The sequence below is a fragment of the Centropristis striata genome, chromosome 10 (assembly GCF_030273125.1).
Source record: "Centropristis striata isolate RG_2023a ecotype Rhode Island chromosome 10, C.striata_1.0, whole genome shotgun sequence".
NCBI classification, from domain to species: Eukaryota; Metazoa; Chordata; class Actinopteri; order Perciformes; family Serranidae; genus Centropristis; species Centropristis striata.
This window is the reverse complement of record NC_081526.1, coordinates 14,812,306-14,836,380: the sequence shown is the minus strand read 5'-3', so window position 1 is coordinate 14,836,380 and position 24,075 is coordinate 14,812,306. Positions and strand designations below refer to the sequence as shown.

At 40.7% G+C, this 24,075-nt stretch overlaps 1 protein-coding gene across 5 annotated transcripts in view; it reads left to right on the top strand.

The window, feature by feature from the left end:
- il1rapl1a (interleukin 1 receptor accessory protein-like 1a) overlaps positions 1–24,075 on the top strand; it is a 332,191-nt gene that overhangs the window by 142,739 nt on the left and 165,377 nt on the right. For all 5 annotated transcript variants that reach the window (XM_059342254.1, XM_059342258.1, XM_059342255.1 and 2 more), the window contains one exon: positions 13,563–13,664. In XM_059342254.1, the coding sequence (XP_059198237.1) occupies positions 13,583–13,664 (82 nt within the window). In that variant the 5' untranslated portion in view covers positions 13,563–13,582. The remainder of the gene's footprint in view (positions 1–13,562; positions 13,665–24,075) is intronic.

Here is a 24,075-nt window from a genome sequence, read left to right as displayed (position 1 = left end):
TGTGTGTGAATCCAGAATTTTAAGTAAAACTTTTGAATCACCAGCCAAAGTAGGTACACATTAAAGTTTAACAGTAACACTGAATGATTTAATTGAAATAACCCAGGTTGTTTTGATCACTTTAAATAAAAACCTTTTCATTAACATTTTTTTTTGTTGAAAACAAAAAATCGTTGTATTTAATATCTTTCACAATTCATCTGATATATATTACATTATTATAATGGCAAAAAATGCATGTACATTAACAATTGATTAATCTAAGTAAAACTGAAGGCAACCTGAAGAAAATGTAACATATTTTCTAGGGATGCTCCAATCAGCATTTTTGGGGGCCAATCCGATCACCGATTACAGGAATCATAAATCTGCCGATATCGATACCGATCACCGATCACAGAATCCACGGAAGATTAATAATAATCCTCAATGTCCTGTATTTACAATCTAGCCTTGCGCATCACCTAATCACCATAATTTTTCTAAAATAAATAATAAATACAATGCAGATCTTTATGAACCACAATCAGCTTTTTATTTGTGTAAACATTCCATGCCCTGTCAAGAGCAATAGATGAAATAAAATGAAAATAAATAAGATTTAGTTAATGTACTTGCCCTACTCCCCAAGTGAGGCAAAAAAGGCTTCAAAATAATTTTAAACAAAAAGAGGCATGCAGTTTACTGCCACTGCATCGCTTAATAGCCCTTAACCATAAGGTAACACAAATTACATCCATTTGATGGAAAAAAAATATTGTTGTTATATCCCTCCACCTTTTACTGTCCCTGCTGTAAGGCTCCTGGCGTCTAAATGTTTCACTTACAGTGAGCTGAGTGACGGGTGTCTTTGGGATTTGTTGGTTATCACCATCAATTTCGGCGGTGCATGTCTTGCAAACAGCAAGTTTAACATCTTTTTCGGAAACTGTGAAAAAATTCCAGACCGGAGAAGTCATGCTGCCAGCTTCATTCATGATGAGAGCAGAAAAACAGTTGCAGGTAATTTACGTCACGCGCTGAAAACAAAACAGTCTCTTATAATTTACGTCACGCGGAGAAAAACAGTCTTGTGTAAAAAAAAAAATATATGCCATCTGCTTCTCTGATCGACACTCTGAGAGCCCACCGATCAACCTGTTCAGGCTCCATATCGGCCAATAACAATCGGCAGCCAATCGATCGGAGCATCCCTAATATTTTCTAAAGTTTTCTTTTGCAGCCTGTTCTCATTTCACTGTTTGTACTTATGTATGACCATGAAAAACATTGCACTGTAATTCATATAGTATATTCCAAAATAAAGTAATCAGTCGTGAGACAGGATATGCAGAGCTGCCTCTGTTGTTGAATTCTTTGGAAGATGTATTAAAATGACAGACCTATAGCAGTTTAAAAATGAACAATATATGATTTGACAAACACACAGAATTTGACAGTCACAGTCTCTCTGTAAAGGAAAGCTGCTTGATTAAGATAAGAGCAGCTCTGATTTAGGAAATCCCAGTGCACCAGTTGGAACAAAACAGGAAATCATGAGACGCACGAACATTAGGTATATAGTAACAGAATTAGAAAAACGGTGCAGTTTCTGTTCCAAGGACCTGTTTGTGTGTCTTGAATATTGTATCTGTTTTTTTGATACTTGTCATTAAATCCAGCACAGGGTTGTCTTTCTAAGAAACTCTTGTCATCTGTTAAGATTTTACACAACACCTCAAAAGAGGAAGTAGGCTATCCAGTATAAAGAGTGACAATGTCCGTGAAGAGGGAATGTCAGGGGGAATAGATATATCAAACATTCACAAGACTTTCACCCAGGAGTCCGCTGGTCATGTCCAGTTTTACCTAAATTATGTACTTAACTAATGAGTTCCGATCTTTTCCAAACAAATCCAAGTATCAAACACAGGACTTTCACTTCGGCAGTAGCGGGTCTACAGATGGGGCATTTCATGGCACAGGCTTCGGAGGGTGGCAGGCTCTTTTTCTAAAGACAACCAAGTAGTTTTGTTGCCTAGACATAACCAAGTAGTTCAAACATACTTATTTTAACACAATCTTTTCCTTGATATAACCAGGAAGTTTGTTGCTTCAACTGGTTCTTCACTCCAGGAGCTTGTGCAGACAAAGCGATCGCTCGTGTTGCTGCACTTTTAAAGGATAAGGACAAAAAATAATTCATACATGTTCGTACAATAACATACAAGTCGTTCAGTTATCTCATGCTCCAGAGTCTGTAGCTGCAGATGTGATTGCATGGATCAGTTTTGAAAGCAACACTACTGCATCATTATAAATGCGATACATACATGGCACTTAGCCCTTTTGTCTGGATTTTTGTGTCCGTACAACATTCCTACTAAAAAAAAGGTGATACTATCGGTGTGTGTTGGCTATTGTAGTTGAGCTGTGCCCTCAGTGGTGCCTTATTTAGGTATTGAGTTTGGAGTCCCATTGTGTCAAACAGTGAAGTGCACACAAGGGTTGGTCTGAGGCAAACAGGTGAGCGTGTCGGAGACACAGGAGGCAGCTGAAGGTCACTGAGACGTGCTTAAGAGTGTAGTTTACACACAGCAGAGCTGAAGTGAGATGGGTTGATGTAAATATGAGCAGCAGACAAGGAGGTGAGCACATGTTGAATAAAACATTCTCTTATACCCAATCCTCTGTGCATCGACCCCCTCCATCCCCCATCCGCCCCCTCGTCCCCAGTGCGTGTGTGATACCATCCGCTCAATAAGACCTCATCTGTTTAATAGGGCTTACACACACCTTCCGTTGCTCTCTTTGTGTGTGTGTGTCTGGGGCTCTCGGTTGGCTGTAGCTATTGTTCTGCACCACCCACAAGTTGCTCACATTGGTCCAGTCGCTGATGAAGCCCATACATCTTTCTCTGCCAAAATTGACAGCATCTCATGGTCTTTGTAAGCAGCAAAGTAGGAGAGAAGACTTTTTCCACTTCACTGCAAGTCTGACAGGTTTTACCCTCTTTGGTAAGTTGTCATGCTGTTTGTCTGGGGGGGGGGTTATCGAGAGTTAGCGGGGTTTGTTTTAGTTTAGAAGTCGACATGGAAATGATAAGATGAGTAATTTATAAATGATTTAAGTTTTTGCAGATTTTTTATATAGTACATCTCCATTGTGTTCATTGACTTAAGATGTGTTTGTAGTTAGTTTTACTAAACTTGTTGGGCTCTTTTCTTGAGTCTTTTTTAAGTTTTATTTTGTTATCACCAGAAGTCAATTGTTGCCAAGTTTTATCAGAATGATCATAAACGTTTGGGACATAAAGTTTCAGTTACTGCTTCATAATAACATGCACACTCAGGGACATAGTGAGAGCGGAGATGAGACACAAGACAGCATCTCAACTCCTGCTTCCTGATTCAGTGATTTCTGTGTCTTTTCTCCCAAATCAAACCTTTAACAAGCAGTTAACATTCTTAGGGGTGAAAACAAATTAACACCTTTCTCCATTTGTATCCAACATAAAGATCAAGCTTTAATATACAGGCAAGTAGACATAGAATACAGATGATAAACAACAACAGCCGGACAATTGACAGTGATAAATGCAGAAGATGTTGATCTGATTGGCAACTGTTTGGGACAAATAGGCAGAGAGCATCTGTAAGCCCCAAAATGTTGCAGTAACCAAATATGGGCTGTACAGTAAATACAAGACATTACTCTATATTTATTTGTCAGTGGATGAGATTTATATGCAGGCTGCATGACTTTCTCAGTTAAGGAAAGTGTTTTCTTGAGGGTCTTTAGTATACATTTTTTCCACAATTAACAGTGATTTAAATAGTTACTTTTGCAAAACAAAAAATTACACATTTTAGTCTACATGACATAAAGTAATAAGATTTTAACACAGAAAACCATCAAAACCAACAGTCAAGCAATGGAGGAAATTCATGATTGTCACATTAACATGTTTGTCAGTGGTGATGATGCACTGATTAGGTTACAAGTAGATAATTGAACACGTGGCTGTATTTTTCCCTCATGGTATCTCCCTTATCTTTCGTAACCTTTCTGAACCCCCCTCCTCCTACTTTCCGGCACTTTCTTCTCCATTTCTTCCAGTTCCCAGCCTGTCCCTAGTCAAGCAGAGAATCGATTTTTAAACAGGCAAGACTCTGGGGACCGAGCAGGGAACCATTATTGGCCTCATTTAGGCTCCATTGCCACCACAATGGCTCCTCTAGACAATAGGATAGACTCTGTCATGGATACCAAGGCGTAAATGCACATTCCGGCTGAAAAGCGCTCAGGCCAGCATTTCCTGTCTTCAGGGAGCTTTGTTTTCAGAAACCCCTGTCAGTTTGAGAGGATGGACCGCAGTGCCTCTCCACACACCACTAATATAGGCACATCCAGCACATTTCACAGCCGCAGGCGAGATAGAAGACGAATATAGCAAATGTATGGGCTTTTCTTTCCATGCTATAGACTGCATGCCACGTTTCACTTTTTCCTCTGTTTTTTTTTTGTGCAGTCATATTCAACATATGGCGATGTCTTCTACTGTAAACAGCGGCTGCTGATTCCTCATCAGGGGACTATGCTCTTCTATAGCAGCTGTATGTCTGTCAGGCAGCTCAAGCATGAAAGCCAAACACAGCCCTGTTTCTCTTTCTAGGATTGATAGGTTTCAGGAAAGCTTCTGCTATTGTTTATCCAAGACTGGGACACATCATTTGGTTACCAAACTAAGCTGATAAAGGTGAAATATCCACTTGATTGTGTTCCCAGAACAACGTTTCCCCTTAGGCTTACAGTTTCTGAATATGTATTCATCAAGAAACAATGACATGAATTGGGAAATGTCTGCTGCTCTGACATTATCCAGAACAAATCTGTGAGTCTGGTAGCTTGTAAGTGTGTGGTTGCATGAGAGGGAGAGCGATGTGATGCACGAGCGCACATGCAGACGGGGCTCGGAGGTGCAGGAGGGACACACGCACACTTAGTTCAAACCAAAACAACAACATTTTGGACAAGTTTCCTCTTCTATATTGCATGTGTTGGATGCAGTCGATCATTGCTCCCTGCAGAAAAACAACAGTCACACATTTAGAAAACTGTGTTGGCATTGCACTGAACACTTGGATGCCCTCTAATAGCGGCTGTCAATATCAGACTGCAATTTGGCAAATGAAGGGCATTATGTTCTACGCCTGATATAATAGGAATCTATTTAAACCAATCAATAACCATTTGGTGGTATTTTATTTACTTAAGTTGATGAGAGGATACAATTTAGAAAATGTGCAACAATAGCCGGCTCTGTTGCTTGGCTACATGATTCACTATAAAAGGGCAGCTTATTTTATGCCAAACACTGACCTTATTCCTCCCACATGTGGTGTGGTAGTGTGCTTTCTGAGAAAAGGTGGGGAGAGAGATAAGAACGTACATCATGCATACAGTATATTTGCATTCTGTGTGTATACTACTTCTATTAATAATCATGATCATATAAGGGATAATAATAACTCATATCTATATAGCACCTCGATTTTATGGCACAATATTGCTTTAGGGTGACCTGGATGGATAAGGCAGCACACTGTAATACTTACTGCGATAAACCTTTATTTTTTTATGGCATATTTTCATTATCCAGCTGACGTTTAACTGCATAGCATCCTAATAATTGACTAAAAAGTGCAACCATGTTTTAATTTCTGAATCCATTTTAAAGCCATTTACAGTTACTTAAAGCCCTACTGTAAGTGTGCTTTACAATAAAACTGCATCACTATAGTTACATTTTATTGTGAACATACTATACTGTGACATTTTATAAACATGCACAATAAAAATCAGCACTATCACCAGTTTTAATTGATAAAAATAAACAGTATGTACTTTTATGTAGCACTCAAGGATGTGTTTAATACCAAATATAGTTTAACCTTAGCAGAGTAAACCTGTAATTCACTGCTCAAATACAGATATGCTTACCTTCTTATTAAACTAGAAGAATAAGAGGAATGTCTGGAGAGTAATAACATACTGGAAGGAGTCATTTGAACGCAGGAAAAAATAAAAACAAGATGATGTGAAAAAAGTTTTAGTATAGGAAAATATTAATTTTGAGAAGCTTTGTAAGAATAGTATAAAATCTAAATCTTAAAGACTTTTTTTACACAGCAGAATAAACATAAAGTTGTGTATACCTGAATGTGTTCATCAGCCTGCTGTGTGTGCGTGTATGTGTGTGTGTTTGACAGTATTTTTAGTCTCTGTGTGTGTCAGTAGTGGTTCGGCTGCTCCCAGCGGGGTGTGTACACTAAATGGGTGAGGAGAGTGTTGGCCCCTGCTCTCCATCAAAGGCAGCATTGACTGGAAGCATGAGAGTGTCTCTGCAGCCAGTCATCCTTGGACAGCTGACAATGGGCCTGGGCGCGGGGGGATATAGCTGAAAGCAATCAACAACCACTGGAGGAAAATGCTTCAGTGCGGGTGGAATTTGTCTGAACTCGCTCGCAACAACCCACAACTCTGCTCTTGACCGATCATGTGCAAATGGCTTTAGTTTGCCTTGAAGCTCTTTTTTAATTAATTATGCACACAGTGTTGCATCTTATGCGCTCGAACGTGCTCTTTAAGTGCATGCACAGTATCTGTGTGTATACGTGCCGGAGCTCGGAGAACAGCAGGGGTTCGGATTGGCTCAGAATCATGTGGTAATTAATCTCACTCAGTGAAGAGGTGCATGTTGGGACTGAGGCCGGGCATAGCTCACCGCACCTTGCTCGTTAACTCTAACCACCTATGGCCGGCCTCTGGAGATTAACGAGGGCTGCCCATGGTCAAAAGCGGTCAAATGCGTTTTAACGAATGCTCACTCAGGCTACCACCAGGCTTATTTTTTATTCTGAGGCAGTGATTCACATTACTGCTGCAGAATAATACTCTGGGGACCTGACTCACACTGTGACACATCTGGCAAACAGCAGAGCAAACACACGCACGCACACACACACACACACACACACGCCACATGGCACAGATGAAGAAACAGGTAGACAATACAGTGAGCATAGCTGCAGTGTGCTGTGTCATTTACTAGCAATCCCAGCATGAATGTCTTTGACACAGTGACACACAGAAACACCTCTGACTCACTCACTTGTTGTGTGTGTGTAAGTGTGTCTATGTGTGTGTGTGTGTGTGTGTGTGTGTATGTGTCTGCGCTCATACTACTCTTCTTTGTCTTCGTTTCTGGCCGCTCTGCATATTGGTGTCGCATTTGATGTTGGCATAGCTAAAACTACAGATGGAGAGAGAAAAACAGCAAATGTGAGAGAAGTGCATCTGCAAACAAACTTACTTTTGCTTTTGAATAAATGCGGCTTTGACCTTAAATTGCCACGTTTGACTCCCGTGTTAAATGACTCCTTATTATCCCTCATTTTATACGTCTCTCACTTGCTGCACGAGCTTAAAAGGTTACTCCGTACAGTCGGTGACTGCTCAAGCATATAAATAATGTTTCTAAAATGGAGGATGGTATGTATAGATATACTCTCATCTCATGACACCAGGGTAGTGATCTTAACGCAGCTGAGTATTTTTTTCCACCTGCCGAATTCTCATATAAAATTCAGCAGTTATTTCTCATGCAATATTGATCAAAAAACCACAACGGGTCTTGTAATGTCTGTGTGAGAGAAACTGTAATTCCTTACATCTAGCTGTGAGCATACAGCAGTATGCTCCTTCGGTTTTTTCTTTATAGACCATGTTTTCTCCACTAGCACTTGTCTTAATGAACCTCATACTTGAATAAACACACCAGGCCTTTATTTTTGTGTTAAGATACTATAAAAACACTATTATATAATCTATTCAGCAGTGAATAAGTTAGGCAGGTTGTTCTTAATTAGTTCTTAAGAAGAATACAGCTTCCAAGCAGTCCATGCTTTACAGTAAAAACACTAGATGGCATACTGTATGTTTTAAAAACCAGATAAGATGTCTCCAAGGAAACGGCAAGATGTTTTAGATTAGTTATTTTCCGATGCACATTTCCACTGTCTGCATTTCTGGTCCTGTCCAGGCACGGAGCCACGTCTAGTAAATGCTATGAAGATGTACTTTACCTAAGACCACAGTTCAGGCTGCCTTCAAATTGGATTAAATGCCTAAATCACATGATCAATCATCCACAGCTTGCTGTGCCAAGATGGCGGAGGATTCCTTCTCTGTCTTAAGATGGCACAACAGCATGCTCTATAGAAACAGGAACAGAGCTGTTATGGTATTTAGGTCCCGCTTGTAATTTGTGAATGTGTGTGTCCTGTTCAGTCTCCAGAGATAAAACATTAGAATATGGGAGTAACGAACACAGAGCCACAGAAACGCAGTAGAGGCAGTGCGGTAGAGACAAATAGCGTGAGGTGATAATTGAATTTGGGAAACATTAAGGGATGATAGCAGGAGATACAGCTATTCTGGGAGATCCAGTCCCATAACAATGGCAAGAGACAGTAAATTCCTCTGCTCCTTTGTCAGGGCGAGTCAGCAGGCAGTGCAGGGCCATGCCCCTCATTTTCTGCTAAATAGCAGCAGGCAAACGGCGTGTGTGCTACTGTGTGTGATGATGTGTGCATGCTTCATGCATCGCTGAAGCGTGGATATCACGCCATGCCTCTGTGTGTGCCTCCTCAAACACACCTGCTCCTGGCGCCTCAGAGAAAACAGCTTGGCTGTATTTAACCGTACGAAGAACGCCAGAATGTCGCATCACAATGTGCCGGTACTTCTTACTTCCACGCAGTACTTTTTTTTTTTGGAATAAAATAAATGTCACCAACATTTTTTATGTGTTTGATTTTGATTTTAGAGGTTTGGGGGAGATAGTTTCAATGAGCAATGGCAGCTCAGCAGCAGTGTTTTTCCCATGTTGCCCTGGAAACAATGGAGCTTGTAGGCTGCATTCAGAAACGTTCAAATAAAGCAAGATGAGTGTCAAATGAGTCAATAGCACGGAGAGAATAAAAATAAGAGATTTGTCATGTGCAGATCCAAATCCTTCAGGTTTGTGAGGCCTTGTTGGTTGGAAATGAACCCAAAAGGTGATAGTGCATTAATTAAACTGTACCACAAATCCAAAAAACAACAGCTTAGTCACTAGCTACATCTTCTGCAGACGGGTGTTAAACGTGTGTTAAGACCTTCTCCCACTCTCATCAAGTCTGTTCCGGAGAAAACCATTCAGTTTTCAACTCTTAAAAGTCACTTTTTTGAGTGCTTTTGTGCAGCAGATTCCACTTATCACCTCTATCAAGGATGTTTGTACAGGCCTGACTTTCATGAAACTCAGTGAAGGGATGAAGCACTGGCCAAGGCAGAACCCAAACAAACACATACAGATTATTTTCCATGTTCATTAACATTGCAAAATAGGGCATAGAGGAATGCATTGGGATCCCATGGGACAGTACAAATCTCACGGGGGTGGGGGGTTTAACTTTGCTGCAGGTGGGAGCAAGCAAGTCAAAAATAAACTGCAGGCCTCGGGATTTAGCTAACAATAAGCAGAAGGATGGAGATGGTGAAAGTAGGTGAAAAGGAGATTAAAGTAGGTAATGAACCGTTCACTGGTAGCGCGGTCTCGCTCTGACTGTCTCTGTCAGCAGAACCCACTGTTCAAAAAGCAACTGAAATAACAATGCAGCTCTAATTTTCTAACCAAATGTACCAATAAAATTTGATTTCTCCATGTGTCAAAATCTATTCACACAATACCTACAATTCGGCAAACGCATAACTAACCAAAGAGCATGTGTTGAAGTGTGATTTTGATTGTATCCAGGTGTTTACCTTAAGACACCATCGTGTTTCTCAGAAACGCAAAAAAGACAGAAAGGGCAAAGCAGTCCAGTGAGAGTGACTCTTTTTATACCTCTGCAGTTACTGTGCTGTCTTGTTCATTTGAGCAACTTTTCCCTTTATCAGTTTCAAACAGAACGCCATCTGAATTTATTATCATTTTGTTTGTTTTTTGTTTTAGAAGCCTCTCAGCATCCCCCGTGCTGCAGTGCCACACAGAACTGATACAGAGGCGTCAGTGAAGGCAAATTAATAGGGGGGGAATTATAATAACTTAGAATTTTACTGTTGAACCCTGTTGAACGGGCTGTTTTTTGCATGGTCAGACTATTTGAGGAAGCAGGATCAAAAAACACATCCTGCACAGGGCTGCAAGTGCTCTTCTAGTTTGTGGTGAGAATGAAGGGGGAGGAGAAGTGAGGGGACGAGGTGCGTTTGGCTGTTTTTTGGGGGTCGTACAAAGTGCACAATGCCCCTCTGTGAATGAGGATGGCAGGCTGGTGATGTCATGGCTGGCAGGACCCGAAGCCCACTGAGCTTGTGAAGGCGTGACATGATTGGGACACAGAGGAGTGTCGCTGACATTGTTCTATTGAATCAGACTGTGACAGGGGGCAGCTCTCCATCCTGCAGCTGAAGAAACACAAGCTGCCAATCATTCAGCTATGTTAAGTAAATCAACTTGTATCAGCAGCTTGGAATGAAGACAGTTTTTGGGGGGCAGTTTTGGAGAGTAGGGAAAGAAATGCAGGGGAGGAAGACATACAACAAAGGTTGTCAGCCAGAATCAAACTGGGGTTTGTTGCAGTGAGACAGTATGGCGCTTATCTGAACTGGACGCCACAAAATAAAAAGATCTTAATTAGAATTGTGACATTGTACTGATGTTTCTCTTTCGTTAAAACGATTTTTAACAGATAAAACTACACAAAACTCTATTTTGCTTGATTTTCACACTAAATAAGAGTTTAAGCGACATGTTATGATTTACAGTTTTGACATGCAGGCATCAGTATCAGTCAAAACAGCAAGCTAGTTAATTATCACAATGCATTCAAAAGAATTTTACAAAGAGCAGAGGATAACATTGTGAACTGGTGTTTCTCAAAACGTAGCAATGGAGAACTAAATGTCATGTAGTTTCTGGTTTTCTCTCCGGCTCTTCTGCTATGTTCTTGACATTCCAGTTTTTGACTTTTGTCATTGTGTGTTTGGGAGCTGAAACTCTTAGTCTTGTTACAGTTGTGGGACATTATTGCACCAATGCTCATTGGATGTGTCTCTGTTTAAAGAGAGATATCGTGCTCATTCCTGTAAAGGTCTCTTATCTGAATTGCATTGCAATCTGAAGTGACCTCTTCAGTATTTGGTCCTCCAGGAGTGTTTGTGGTTGGTGAATTGTGTGCCATAAACGAGCGTGGGGTTACCACTGCAGCTACAGACACACAATTAGTACCAACCAGCTTATCGGCAAGTCTTTTTAAAGGCCTTTTAGCCGAACAAAGGGGAGCCAATCCTTCAGCTGTGGCATTTGCCAAAATGTTATTGGCAGAGCGGCGTTTATCGACTGAATGTTGTTTCCTCGTAGAATGTGATGGAGGAGGAGAAAAAGCCTCCTTTTCAGAGCGGGCCTTGCTTGTAACATGTAAACACACACACTGAGAGAGGCTCCTTTCATTAGCTATGCTAATCTGGGGTGCACGTGACTTGCCACAGACTCCAGGGTCCCTCCTGGCTCCGGCTCTCTGCGCCGTTAGTTTCTGTCTCCAAAGGGTAGGGCCCTTGTCTTCTCCTCTCTGGTTCATTGGGTTAATTCGCTGTGTGTTGCGTTCTCCTCTTCCTATAGTTAGACTGACACAAACACTGATCTGGCTGTTGGTGAATCTGCTCTTCTCCTCCAATCAACGTATTCTGTTTGGTTGTCTGGTACCTCTGACACACAACTACCCAGACTGACAGCTTTGGTAGATTGAGGGCTCTGATAATGCCACCACTGTCACCTTCTGCAACTTTTTTGCTGCCTCTGCTTTAAATGGAACAAGTCAATGGGTCTGTACCAAAATGAAAGGAAAATATTGACATTTTCAAAGAAATGCTTTTTTGCTCTCTAGAGAAAATACTACACACACATCAGTGTTGTAAATTTTTGACTTAGTGACAGCAGCCAGCTCACTCAGCTCAACACAAAGACTGGAAACAGGGCCCAGCTCTGTCAACACATTCTGCCTACCAGCCCCAGTAAAAGTCACTAATGAACATTTACATCTGGTTTGTTTCAGATCTGCAAGATGTGGGGAAAAAATGATGTAATTGTGATTATTCTGACTGACATTAAAATTGTATTTAATATGATTGGCCGTATTGTAAGGAATGGTCATTTTAGCATCATTATTCTAATTTTCATTCACAAATTGTATTAAAAGAATCATTTATTCTGTCTGTAGAGTCTGTAGAATATGATTTGTATGCTGGGACATCTCTGCAGCACCACAATACTTTAATCATGATAGTATTTTCACACATATATACAATGCACACATATTACAGCTTTTGCAATAGTCCATATTGTGATTTTGATCAAATTTAGATTGTGTAGCTCAAATTTGTTGAATCTGTACAAAAATTAACTATAAAAAACAACCAGTAGATGCAGGAATGTACTGGTCCTGATAAAAAAATAGTTATGTTAATGATTGCGCTTCAGATTTACTAGGTGGATTTTGTTTCCTTTGGCTGTAGCTTCAGCAAACAATCAATCTTGTCATCTTACTCTCAGAAAAAGCCAGAAAACAAATGAGCCTATCTCCAAAAATGTTGAACTTTTGCTTTAATTTGTCTACCAATTACAAACTGTAAGTAATTTCACCATCTAATGTCTTCATTTGTGTTCTGTTTTGTCTGTAAAGCTCATATATCAGTTGGATGATGGCTCATTTTGAAGGATATTGCCATCGGCTAGCACTGTGAGCTAATAAACTGTTACTTTGATGAGTATATTCTTTTTTTATTTAACATCAAATTTATACAGCAGCACCGGCTCTATTTCAGGAGCCGGCTATTAGAGGGTAATTACTACATGTTAGATTATGTCATTTACTCAGAGAAGATGAGGAGTGGAGAATGAGTCAACTCCATCAATTAATATGATATATGAGTCGATAAGGGATATGGGTGGGATATTTGCTGCATCTCTGCGAGTCACAAGGTGATAATTTGAAATTTCCTTCAAGGTCTCCACTGTTTTTAATGAAGCTGGCGACTTAAAGTGGTGTTTCTTACACATGTAATTATTTCTTTATTGATTCGTCAGCATCTTAGGGAATGGTTTCTCATGAAATATATCCCTGCTATGATAACCCGTCTCAATTGCAATCATGAGAGGAAATCATTACAAGAAAGACCCCCAAGGGGAATGAGTAAAATGCTATGTTGACGTGCCTTTCCAGTGTGTGTGTGTGTGTGTGTGTGTGTTTGAGGGGGGGGGGGGGGGGGGGGGGGGGGGTTTGTACAATAGTGTGTGTGCTTGCTTGCTGTAGTGTTTGGGCTGTTACAGAACATCGCTCCGCACTGACACTTACTCTTGTCTACTAGCAACAAGGAGGTACTTGATCTCTTGTACAAGTGACTGATTACTCTCTTTCTCTCTCTTTCTCTCCCTCTCCTGCCTTCCCTCCTTCTCCCTACCCGCGTCTGTTCACCTTCAGGCTGAGAGGACGGGGGGAAGATGAGACCTCCCAGCCCTCTGCTGATCCTGCTGTACGTCACACTGTCCAAGAGTGTAAAGGTGGTCTCTAAGAGAGGCTCAGGTATTTAACACTCCTCCTGTCCTTCTATGTATGTCTGAAGCCTGTGCATGCACCCACTGTGTGTAAACAGGCTTCAATGACTGTTTTTATGGATCTGTGTGTGTTCCAGTGTTGTCTGCATTTAGTGGCAGCCGCCGACCATCAATGGCTGGCGCCGCCATTGATGTAATTTGGAGGGTTCTGGTAAATTTCATGGACATAAATTAATAATTTTGGTGCAGTTTTTTTATGAACCTCTGTCTTCCCAAAATTTTAAAAGTCTAGACGTTAAAACACAGTGACTGTTGGCCTGTGCTATGCTATGCTTGGTTATTGCTATCATTATGATAATGAAAACACGAAGCTCAGTGTCTCAGAAAATTTGTTGTTGCAATGTTTCCACTGCATCTCGCGGCTCTGCGTGGCTCGATTTTGGTACCAGGTCCTTTTCTCTCATCACTTCTATGACTCCAACCTCTTCACCCCTCTCACGCATTCAGAGACCTGGACTTGGGGTTGACTGGGTCTTCTTCATTACTGCCTCCTCCCTCTAGACCAGGGGTCAGGGGTTAGGGGTATTACCTGGGGGCCGCTGGAGGCAGTATCAAAATGACCAAATAAAGACACATAATTACACAAAAAGACACAAAATGACTGAAAAAACACTAAATTACTTAAAAAAGACACAAAATGACCAAAAAATACACAGAATTACCAAAAAAGACACAAAATGACAGAAAAAACTAAATTACTTAAAAAAGAAACAAAATGACCAAAAAAAGACACAGAATTACTAAAAAAGACACAAAACCATTTAAAAAAGACACAAAATGACCCAAAAAAGACACAAAATTACTAAAAAGACACAGAATTAACAAAAAAGACACAAAATTATTTAAAAAAGACAAAATTATTTTTAAAAAAAAGACACAAAATTACCAAAAAAAGTAATAAAAGGGACCTTCCACACACAACACAGTAAAGTGCCATTCATATAAAACTCACAGGGGCCGCGAGTTTGAGCCCCAGACTTTGCTCCCCCAACACATTAGTCATTCTCCCTCACGCCCTTCTTTCAAAGCCACCCACAAAACCCACCAGTCTACTATTCTCCCTTCTTCTTGTTGTTTCTGTTTTTAGTATTTTGTAGTTTTAACATATATACTTTTTTTTTTTTTTACAGAGATTGCTCTTACTGTTATTTCTTATACTGGCCTTTGCTGTTTTAGCTGTTTATGTAAAGTGTCTGGGTACCTTTTAAAGCGCCATACAAATGATCTTCAACATGTCACTCACTGTATCCGTTCATTGGCTACCAAACACAGGATTATGGACTGCCATTTAGAAATAAAAAAAAAAAACTCACTCTGACAATCAGTAGTCTGCACTCTTTTGACTCTTTCTTATAGTATCGACTCATTCTGCTTGGTACCTTTACCAATAATAAAAAAGTTACATTAACCACTTTTGCCAATAGAAAAAAAAATAGCAAGTCAAGTTAAGCAGAACTGTTTTGTACCTTGCATAGGAAATGCAGCATAAATATCTTTATTCTATCTCGCAGGTGTGTGTGTGTGTGTGTTTCATGCTTTAAGGAGATGATAGGCAGGTAATTGCAAGAGATGATCACTGTGAGAATGACTCGTAAAAGAAAATAGGAGCGCTGTTGAGCAATTTAAATATAAGTGCAGTTTTTTCTTTTTGCCTGCATCTCAGGTGAAGAGTGTGTGAATTAATGAAAAGATATACACTGTACTCCTTAAAATTAGCTAGACCTACCTCAATCTAGAGAGAGTGACAGCTACCAAATGATCCAATTGCTCAGTGACTGGGTCACCAAGGGTTACTGCGAAACTCATTTTGGCTCTAAATGCCAGCAAATTGAGCATCAATTGTGAACAAATGCAAAGGTCAAAAGAGAAAATGGAGAGCAAAAAGATTGAAGGTAGAAGCTTTTCATGACAGGAATACATATAGGGATTCAGGTAGTCAGTTAAAACACTATGAAGACAAGAGACACCTTAGACCGTATTCATTATGAAACACCTTTTTGCATTCTGTATTCACATACTAGTTTAATACTTGAATGCTACTTGGCATAAAAATGCCACTTGGCAGGTAAAATCATGCAAGATTCTTTTTTTTTGTTCCTGCTATCCAGAGGTTGCATTCAGGAACACGCTTCTTTGTGTGTGTTTGTGTGTGCTTGTGACACGCAGGGTTTCATGCCTCTCGTGCGTCCGGGTATGTTTATACTGCAGACATGAGTGGGCATGTCTGGAGGTTTAAGGACTGACCTTTAGCTAAAGGTTTTATATTGAAGGAAGCACACCCATTAGACAGACACAAACACAAAGAGCAGAAGGGCAACTTATTGATGAATAATGTGCTTCAATCCACAGAGAAGATCCTCAGTGACACAGAATACAGACGCACTTACCCGTACAGCTACCAAACAGAACAAAAAGCACAACCAAGAAACTAACTTTAAGATGTTCTGTGACGTATGTGAATGGGCAAGACGGTAGAGTACTGTATCTGTACTGTGTCAGGATTGTATTTCATTTCACTCAATAAAGACTCAGTGAAATTATATAAACATTTCTGAACTAGCAGACTTTCTGTCTGCCAGTTAGATTGCTTGTTAGCCCAGTCTCTAACCGTACAATAAGTTCATACGGTTTATTTAAATCGACTCCTGTCTCATAACTGTCTGCAAACCATTCCTCTTTAGTGGAGCAGTAAATACTCTGACAGAGGAGGCTAAATAAAACTGGATTGCACAATATAGCTAACAAGCTATAATGGCTTCCTCCATTTTGGACTCTTTGGCTTTCCGTTCTCTCAAAGATCAGCACAGACAAAACCTGGTGGTTTATGTGGCAAATTTGCAGGTCAAAGTTCACCAAATGAAAACTTAATCATAAACCACTAGCTGCTGATAAAGAGCAAACATCTATCTATCTTGTTATATCTCCCAAGCTAAAAAAAAAAAAAAAAAAAAGTCAATGCCAGTAGATAATACACAGATGCCTGATGTGACACTGTGGCTAATTATTCAAGACAATAATCATATTAAAGGTTTTCAGACAAGGCTAAGCTCGCTGAAATTAACCTATTAGCCTGATCAGGCCCTTAAGACTGCTTAAAATGATCAATGAAATATGATTGGTGTAGCAATTTTGTCGTCACAATGATCATCCAACACTATATGATGGCCTTAGTCATTTAACTGACCCCCAATATGGTAACAAAACAGTTACAAAATAAGAGACTCATTCAATGGAATTAAACTTGATTTCTGCACACTATTGAGCTGGCTTTAATAGGTAATTGACTGCTTGTGTGCACGTGTGAGTACCTGTGTGGTGGTAAGCTTCGGTCCGTGGGAGATTTCCATATAGATCACAGACAGGACAGCTCATCAGATCAATCAAGTGGGTCCTCTGGGTCCTCTGGTCAGATATCGATAGCAGTAAAGTCAATATTACCTCCCAACTGAGGGTTCAAAGGTGATGCAGTGTCACAGGGCAGTTTGGCTATTTAATGGCACTTTGAAAGGCCTCTCTGTCTGCCTGGAAGATTATAAATGGAGGCATGGGGAAGATCAGACAAGCTCACATTAAACCTGTAATCTGGGACATGGACACTGTCACTTTCAAACTCCCCCCTCTCTCTCTGTCTCACACACATATACTTGCACTTCTATCTTAGTGAGGCCCCTCATTAACATAATGAATTCCCCTGACCCTTATTCTAACCTCAACCATCACATCTAAATACCCAACCTTACCTTTACCCTAACCTAAAGCTCATTGTAACCCAAACATTAAAACCAAGACTTGATCCTCAAACAGGCCTTTAAAAAAGAACACATACACATATGTACACCTAAATCCACATGTATAAACACTCTGTGCATTGTTTTTTTTTTGGAGCAGGAAAAAAAAACATTTCAGGTGGCAGATGGAAATGCTGTTGATACGTTATTTGCATGAAATCAAAGTTTGTGTTGCTCTTTAAATGTCTTAATACATTTAAAAAAAAAAAATCTGTTCCTTTGAAAGTACAAGAAAGTACCGGAGCCGTTTGTCAATGTAGGCATTGCAAGTGTTGTGAATGCTATCTAATTTTGTATTTTATTAAATTGTGTTGCCTTAACATTTTTAATTAATTTTCCTACCTTACTCTATCATTCTCCACAGTACTAGTCTCTGACAAATGAATAAGATGGAGCTTCAGTGTCTGTTAAAGATGAAATGCGGTGGTAAAATGAGATTAATTGGCTGATAAAGTCCCTGGTGGGTGATTGTTTTCCGGTTCAAAGGTTTGGGATATTTGTCTTCATGTGCTGGGGATGAAAGAGATGGAGCAGCTGGACAGCTATTAAATTAACTTCAAATGACCACCTCTGGCTTCTTACCTTCCCCAGGTCAAAGTCATTTATAGGTAGTTCTTATTAAGCCCAACCAGATATTTTAAAACATCTCGGAGAGGAAAAGAAAGTTAGAAACACAGAACTTTTGTTTGGATTACTCTTCTAATGAATTGTTTTTGGGGCTTTTGTATCAGATGGGAATACTCTTATTGTTTCTGTAGGATCTCGGGAAGAGAAGGGAATTTGACTCCACAACCTTGAATAGTTATGGGTGAGGGATCAGCTATGAGGGCTTGATTAGCCCTCCAGGGACCCTGGATAAAGCAGCTATTCAATTGATTTTCCCTCCCAATGTCCAGATGGGATTCCCAGAGTTTGTACTACTCTGAAATCCTACAATTATTTAATGTGGGGTCTGCTTGGGCCCGTATTACCTGGACTAATGAGTTTCCCAAAGGTGTGGAGGCTGCATTTGTCTCTTATTCCCTCATTCTTTGTGCCACGCTTGGCACTGCTCATTGTTTTAATGAACAATCATGCTCCAAAGAATTGGATATCAATTGGGGTAGATTGCTGATGTTGGTTTGGGATTTTCGTTGCACAAATGTATGAGGTTTTCATACACAGGTCGTGTTTGACCCACATCTCGGACTGTGCATGCTCTGCTGCTGCAAATGAAGGTTTTTACTCCGGGCGCTCTGCACAGAATGTCTTCTCACCTCGCTGCAATTGTGCAGCGGGCTGACCAAGGCCGTGCTGGCACTGCGTGAGATTCACTCGCAGGGACTCCGAGCAGGTTTCTGACAGGGACAAGCTGTCAGGGTCAATCCATCAAACTCCAATTGTCTCCTTCTTGATCCAACCCGGCCCAGTCAGACTTGAGCAGGCCCGTTCCAGCCTTTCTGCTGGAGATCAGCCCATAATGACCCAGACTTTAATCAGATAAGACAGGGACTCTTTAACTGGGGTCTCTGTCTGCTCGCAAACCCAATTACCAGTTTGTAGCAGGCTGTAAGCCACACTGAAGAATGTTAAATATGGGTAAGAACAAAGTACAGAACCTGGTGGTCTGCACACCACAACACAATGTCAAACATTGTTAAGAGCGAGAGAATAGGGGATCAAGAATAATACATACAGAAAAAGGTGTTTAGAAGTTTTGCTGAAAGGATAAATGGATTAGATCAACATAAAGTGAATCTATGACAATTTAGATCAGTCAGCCTTTATCAAGTAAATCTGTCAGCATATTTGACAGCGACTTCTTTCCTCGATTAGATTTCTGAGTCACTTGAGTAAATACTTTTTTGTGGCTGCTCTAGGACAAAAAAACGATGATAAGACACCATTTTGGACTGTGGTAACTTCAGAGAGGCAGCTCTACTTTGTGCACAACATCATTAAATAATAAAAAAAAAACTGATTAATAGATAATGACAATTCTTCAATAGTTAAATACCTTGTGCAGGTATACAGGATAGAAAGGAACATGCACAAAGGTGGTTAATTTAGGGAAACAACACGCTGAGAGAAAGGACAGTGGGATTTCCTGACTAGCTGATGCGCATCAACCCACAAAGACGCACATCAAGACATCGCCTGTGGGTGGGCTTACATAGGAAACAATGGGTGCGTGGGTTTTGACACATATCACGATGCCGGTGTGTTTTACCATTCAGATGTCTTCTCCAGTGAAGCAATGTATGTTTTTACAGTAAGACCAACTCATCACACGCTATCTTTCCTGCAGCTCTGTGTCCAGTGTATGAATCTGAAGTCTAAACAAAGAGAAAATTTAGACAAATTCCCCTGTGGATCCTCTCACAGACCTGTTGGCACTGCTCTGTCCACTGGACTGAACCAGACTCTCAGCAGAGATCAATCAAGGCAATTTTCTCTGTGGAAAGTTGAGGGTGAAGCGGCAATTGTAGCCGGTCAGCCGAATAAACCACTGTACCTCTTTAGATCTTGGCCTTGATCAGACAACAGTCCCCTCAGTCTTCACAAACTTGCCTGTTTTCATTCTAAACAATTTGCTCAAAGTGCACACTGTTTGGGTTCACGGAGGACAGTTGTATGTCAAAATGACATCATCCAGATCGGTTCAGAAGAATGAGGACTCATGAAGTGGCCACTTGGATCTGAACAAAACTGAAAGGAAGTGTACCAAGTTGGATGGAGCTTTGTGGGATTAGGAAGGACATTCTTGGATACAAGTGATAATGGAGACTTTCCACGGTCCCTTTATAGCTCATTGCTTATAGCTTATGGCAAGAAAAAACATGAACATAGCCTGATCCAGATGGCCATCAACCCGATGCATCAAAATATGACAAATCATTATTTCTCCTGAAATTCACACAGATTTATAATTTTCATTGGACTGTGATGACTGTGATGACTGTGAAGACGGTGGGGCTTTCCCAGGTGCGGTAGAACTGATACTATTTCAGTAAAAGTCGTTAATTCTGCTTTGGTGGCTTTGTGCTCAGAGTGGTGATGTGGGTTTTTTGCGCATGACCACACCAACAATTGTTATAGTCATAACGCATGACCATCACATGCCTTGGCATGTCTGCTCTGGGTTGAGGGTTTAAAGATAATAGGTAGGGGTGTGATGGTTCTCTAAATGGTTCAGTTCGGACCATGATTTTGTGAGCTAGAGTTCGGTTTCTTACCTCGTTTTGGGGTTTTGGTGACAGGTGAATAAAAGAAGAAGGATGTCTTATTAAATCAACTACCAGAACACTTAAGAACACTCAGGTTGATTCATGTTATAAATGGACTTCACATTAATTAACTAGATAAAGAGGACCAGTCTGCACATTGCTGACATTCTGGGATGGCTACATTTACAACTGGAATATGTGAAGCATGTCCCCCTCAACCACATAATGCTACATTAATCCGAACGCAATACTTTGGGACAGTATGTGGGGACTTATTGAGGGACTTATTGAGCTGTGCTGTAAACGTTGACCGTTACCATGAATGTTGGTTAGACTAGTTCCTTTTGTGTTTCTTTCGTGACCAGCAATTCTTACCACATCTCAGTGCACTTCCTGGAGGTTCGGCCTTAACTTATCTATTTTGTAAGACCTCTGGTGCTAATTAGTGTGCAACTTCATTGTCAGCATCCTTCCATTTGACCAGAGAAGATGTCTACCACTTCTTTCTTTTTTTTAACCTTTGAAGCAAAAGTAGGTAGTATAAGTAGTATATGCCTTATATGTCCAGTTATATCGATGAGATTCATGTCTGGTGATTGATTAAAGCTTATGGACCTAGTAAACTATATTAGCTCTAACAGTCACACCAAGATCATCAACTAAATCATTACACATCACACATTAAGGAACAGTTTTAATCATCCACATTTCTGACATCTCACCTCTGAATGGTATAAAGAGTAGTGAGGTTTACATACCCTTGGTTAACTCAATGGGGATATGGTGAGTACATCCCTTCTATTCTGATTTTAGAGGTTTTGTCAATGGCTCAGCATGTAGAGGGGGTGAGCACTGTTGGGACTACCTTCCCATCAATCAGTGTCACCTGGTCAGAGGTTGAGTGCAGTGTATCATCATGGGAATGGTCGGCAGGCACCCAGTGTGTGCTGCCTTTTGCCCCAGACTCACTGCCAAGACATAAACAGACAATAGCCCTGATTACTGTATGAATTGCTCACAGCTGCGACTCTGCGTCATCGCAGCCTCGGCTGTCCCATACAGAGACAAAAAATAAAACGCCACATGAACACTTTGTCCATTTATGCACTCCAAATGTCATGAGAGAATACACATCACTAAACACATCCAAGGCCTGCTGACCGGTCTGTTAGCTGGAATAATGGCTCTTAAACACAGCCTGCAGGGATGAGTGAACATGCTGCAGTGGAAAACAAAACTGCACTCGGCTCAAATGCAAGAATGGGAGCTTCACTATTTCTTACACTTAACCCAGTGGATGCACTATCTTACAGTAAATTTGTGGAGTGCTTGACTTGATTCAAGTGCCTTTAATGTGATTATTGACTCCACTTTAAGGGTTCAGTGTGAGTAAAAGCTCTGCAAAAAACACAACCAACTCTGCAGCAATATATGCAAATGGGGTCCTAATTTACATGCTCAAAAAACTATACATGCATGATGGGTACAAAGTAACTGTTAAGTAACCTGGTGGCTCCTGAATAATATTTTTAAAGGAAGTGTAATTGTAAAAACAGATAAGATTTTGCAGCTGTGGTACCAGCTGTGACTGCTGCTCTAATGTAGCGTGGTGTCCCAGAAGCCACTGCAGTCAGCTCGCTGTCTACATACTCTGATATGACAGGGCATTTCTACCCAATGATCCCAGCAGGAGATGTCAGGAATGTGTGCGTGTGTGTGTGATTGAATTCATCTGAAAGTTTCTCCTCGTGTGACTCGTGATATCCCAACCTTGGCCTCTTGCTGTTTCTCTGAGCGGGGATAAAAGCGATACAGCCAATATTCTAGATGACTCTGCAAAGTCCCGCTCCAAATCCCTGATAAGAGCCCGTCATGGATAACTGTAAATCTGACATGGCCCCAAGGCAGTGTGGGGGATGAAGTCCGTGGAGCTGACGCCTGAATAACCTCACGATAAGTGCGGGGACAGGAACACAAAATCCAGTCAGTTAATTTATTTGTCAAGGCGCTCTCCTTTCATTTCACAAATCATTCTGGTGCAATTTCTCTGACACTTGAAAACTGAAATGTGCCCGTCTATACATTTTCTCTGTCAAGCAGATAGGCTAAATGACCCACACAAATAAGACGTAGTGAGACCTTGTCTCTACTTGTCATGCCTGTCTCATACCCCCGAGGCTTCCTAGATGCTTGTGCAGGAAAAGAGTCTAACAGTTTATTGACAGATCAACTGTCCACGTTGTCATCTGTTCACACTAATATATGACTGCGGCTAGTATCCAGTTAAACGATTGATCACCCTGAACCTTCAACTTGACATGTCTAAAATTATGCTACCCATCCAAGAACAGTTTCAGCCTTGGCCTTGTCTCTTCTTTGCGTCACCGTGCTAAGGCAATTGCATTTGATGCTTATTAACAATGCTGTGCTCGTCCTTGGTGCCTGTTTTTTTTATCTAAGCCACTAAGCAGGAATATCTAACTAAGGATGTATTGATGATAAGTGGAGAATATTGCCAGCTGTATCAGCCCGCAAGACGTCAATAAGCAATCCAAGCAACTGACTGTAAACCTATATGTGCTGTTTTCGGCCTTCATTCTTCAAAAGCATACATGCAGTACATGTACATGCGCACAATAGAGAAATAGACACAGGATGTGTTGTATACACTGGACAGTTTTGTTCATTTTTTCCCCGTTGGCTCACAACACACACAAATGCACTACGGAGGCTGTCCTGCCCTGGTCAATACCTCTCTCTAAATGATGAGGAATGGCCCGCGCTGCAGTAACACTGTGCCGGGAGATTGATCACATGCAGACTACTGGAGATTAAATGGCTTTCTTGTGGAGAGCCAGACTGCTCCTGGATGGTGCATTGTGCAGATAGGGAGCCTGTTCTCTTTCCTCGGTTCACAACAGCTGCACAGCCTTAGGATAGACCAACATATGCAGGCAATCAAAGCTACAATGCATTGATTTTTTTTTTTTTATAGGATGGTAGAGGTTTGCATTTGACTGCATCATTTTTGTAACTAAAGTAAAGATAAAGGAAGTTGCTAGTTGTATCCATCAAATATTGGAATTATTTTTTCATTAGTTTGTGCCTTTGTTGTAAAGCAGTTTCATAATAACCATGGTTTTTCTTCCAAAAACCCTGCAAGGAAATGAATGAAAAATATTTTGTGGGTTCTTATGAATGCTCTTACACACCTGCAAAACTTTCAGGCTGAGAAAGATTTTAAGACAGACATGTGGAAATAGATTCTTGATGTCTGTCTTTAAAGATCTAGTTTCTCAACACCTAATATTGTACGACGTGGTACAAGAGTACCTCAACAACCAAATTAACTACAATATATGACTTTTGATTGCTCAGCAGCTGG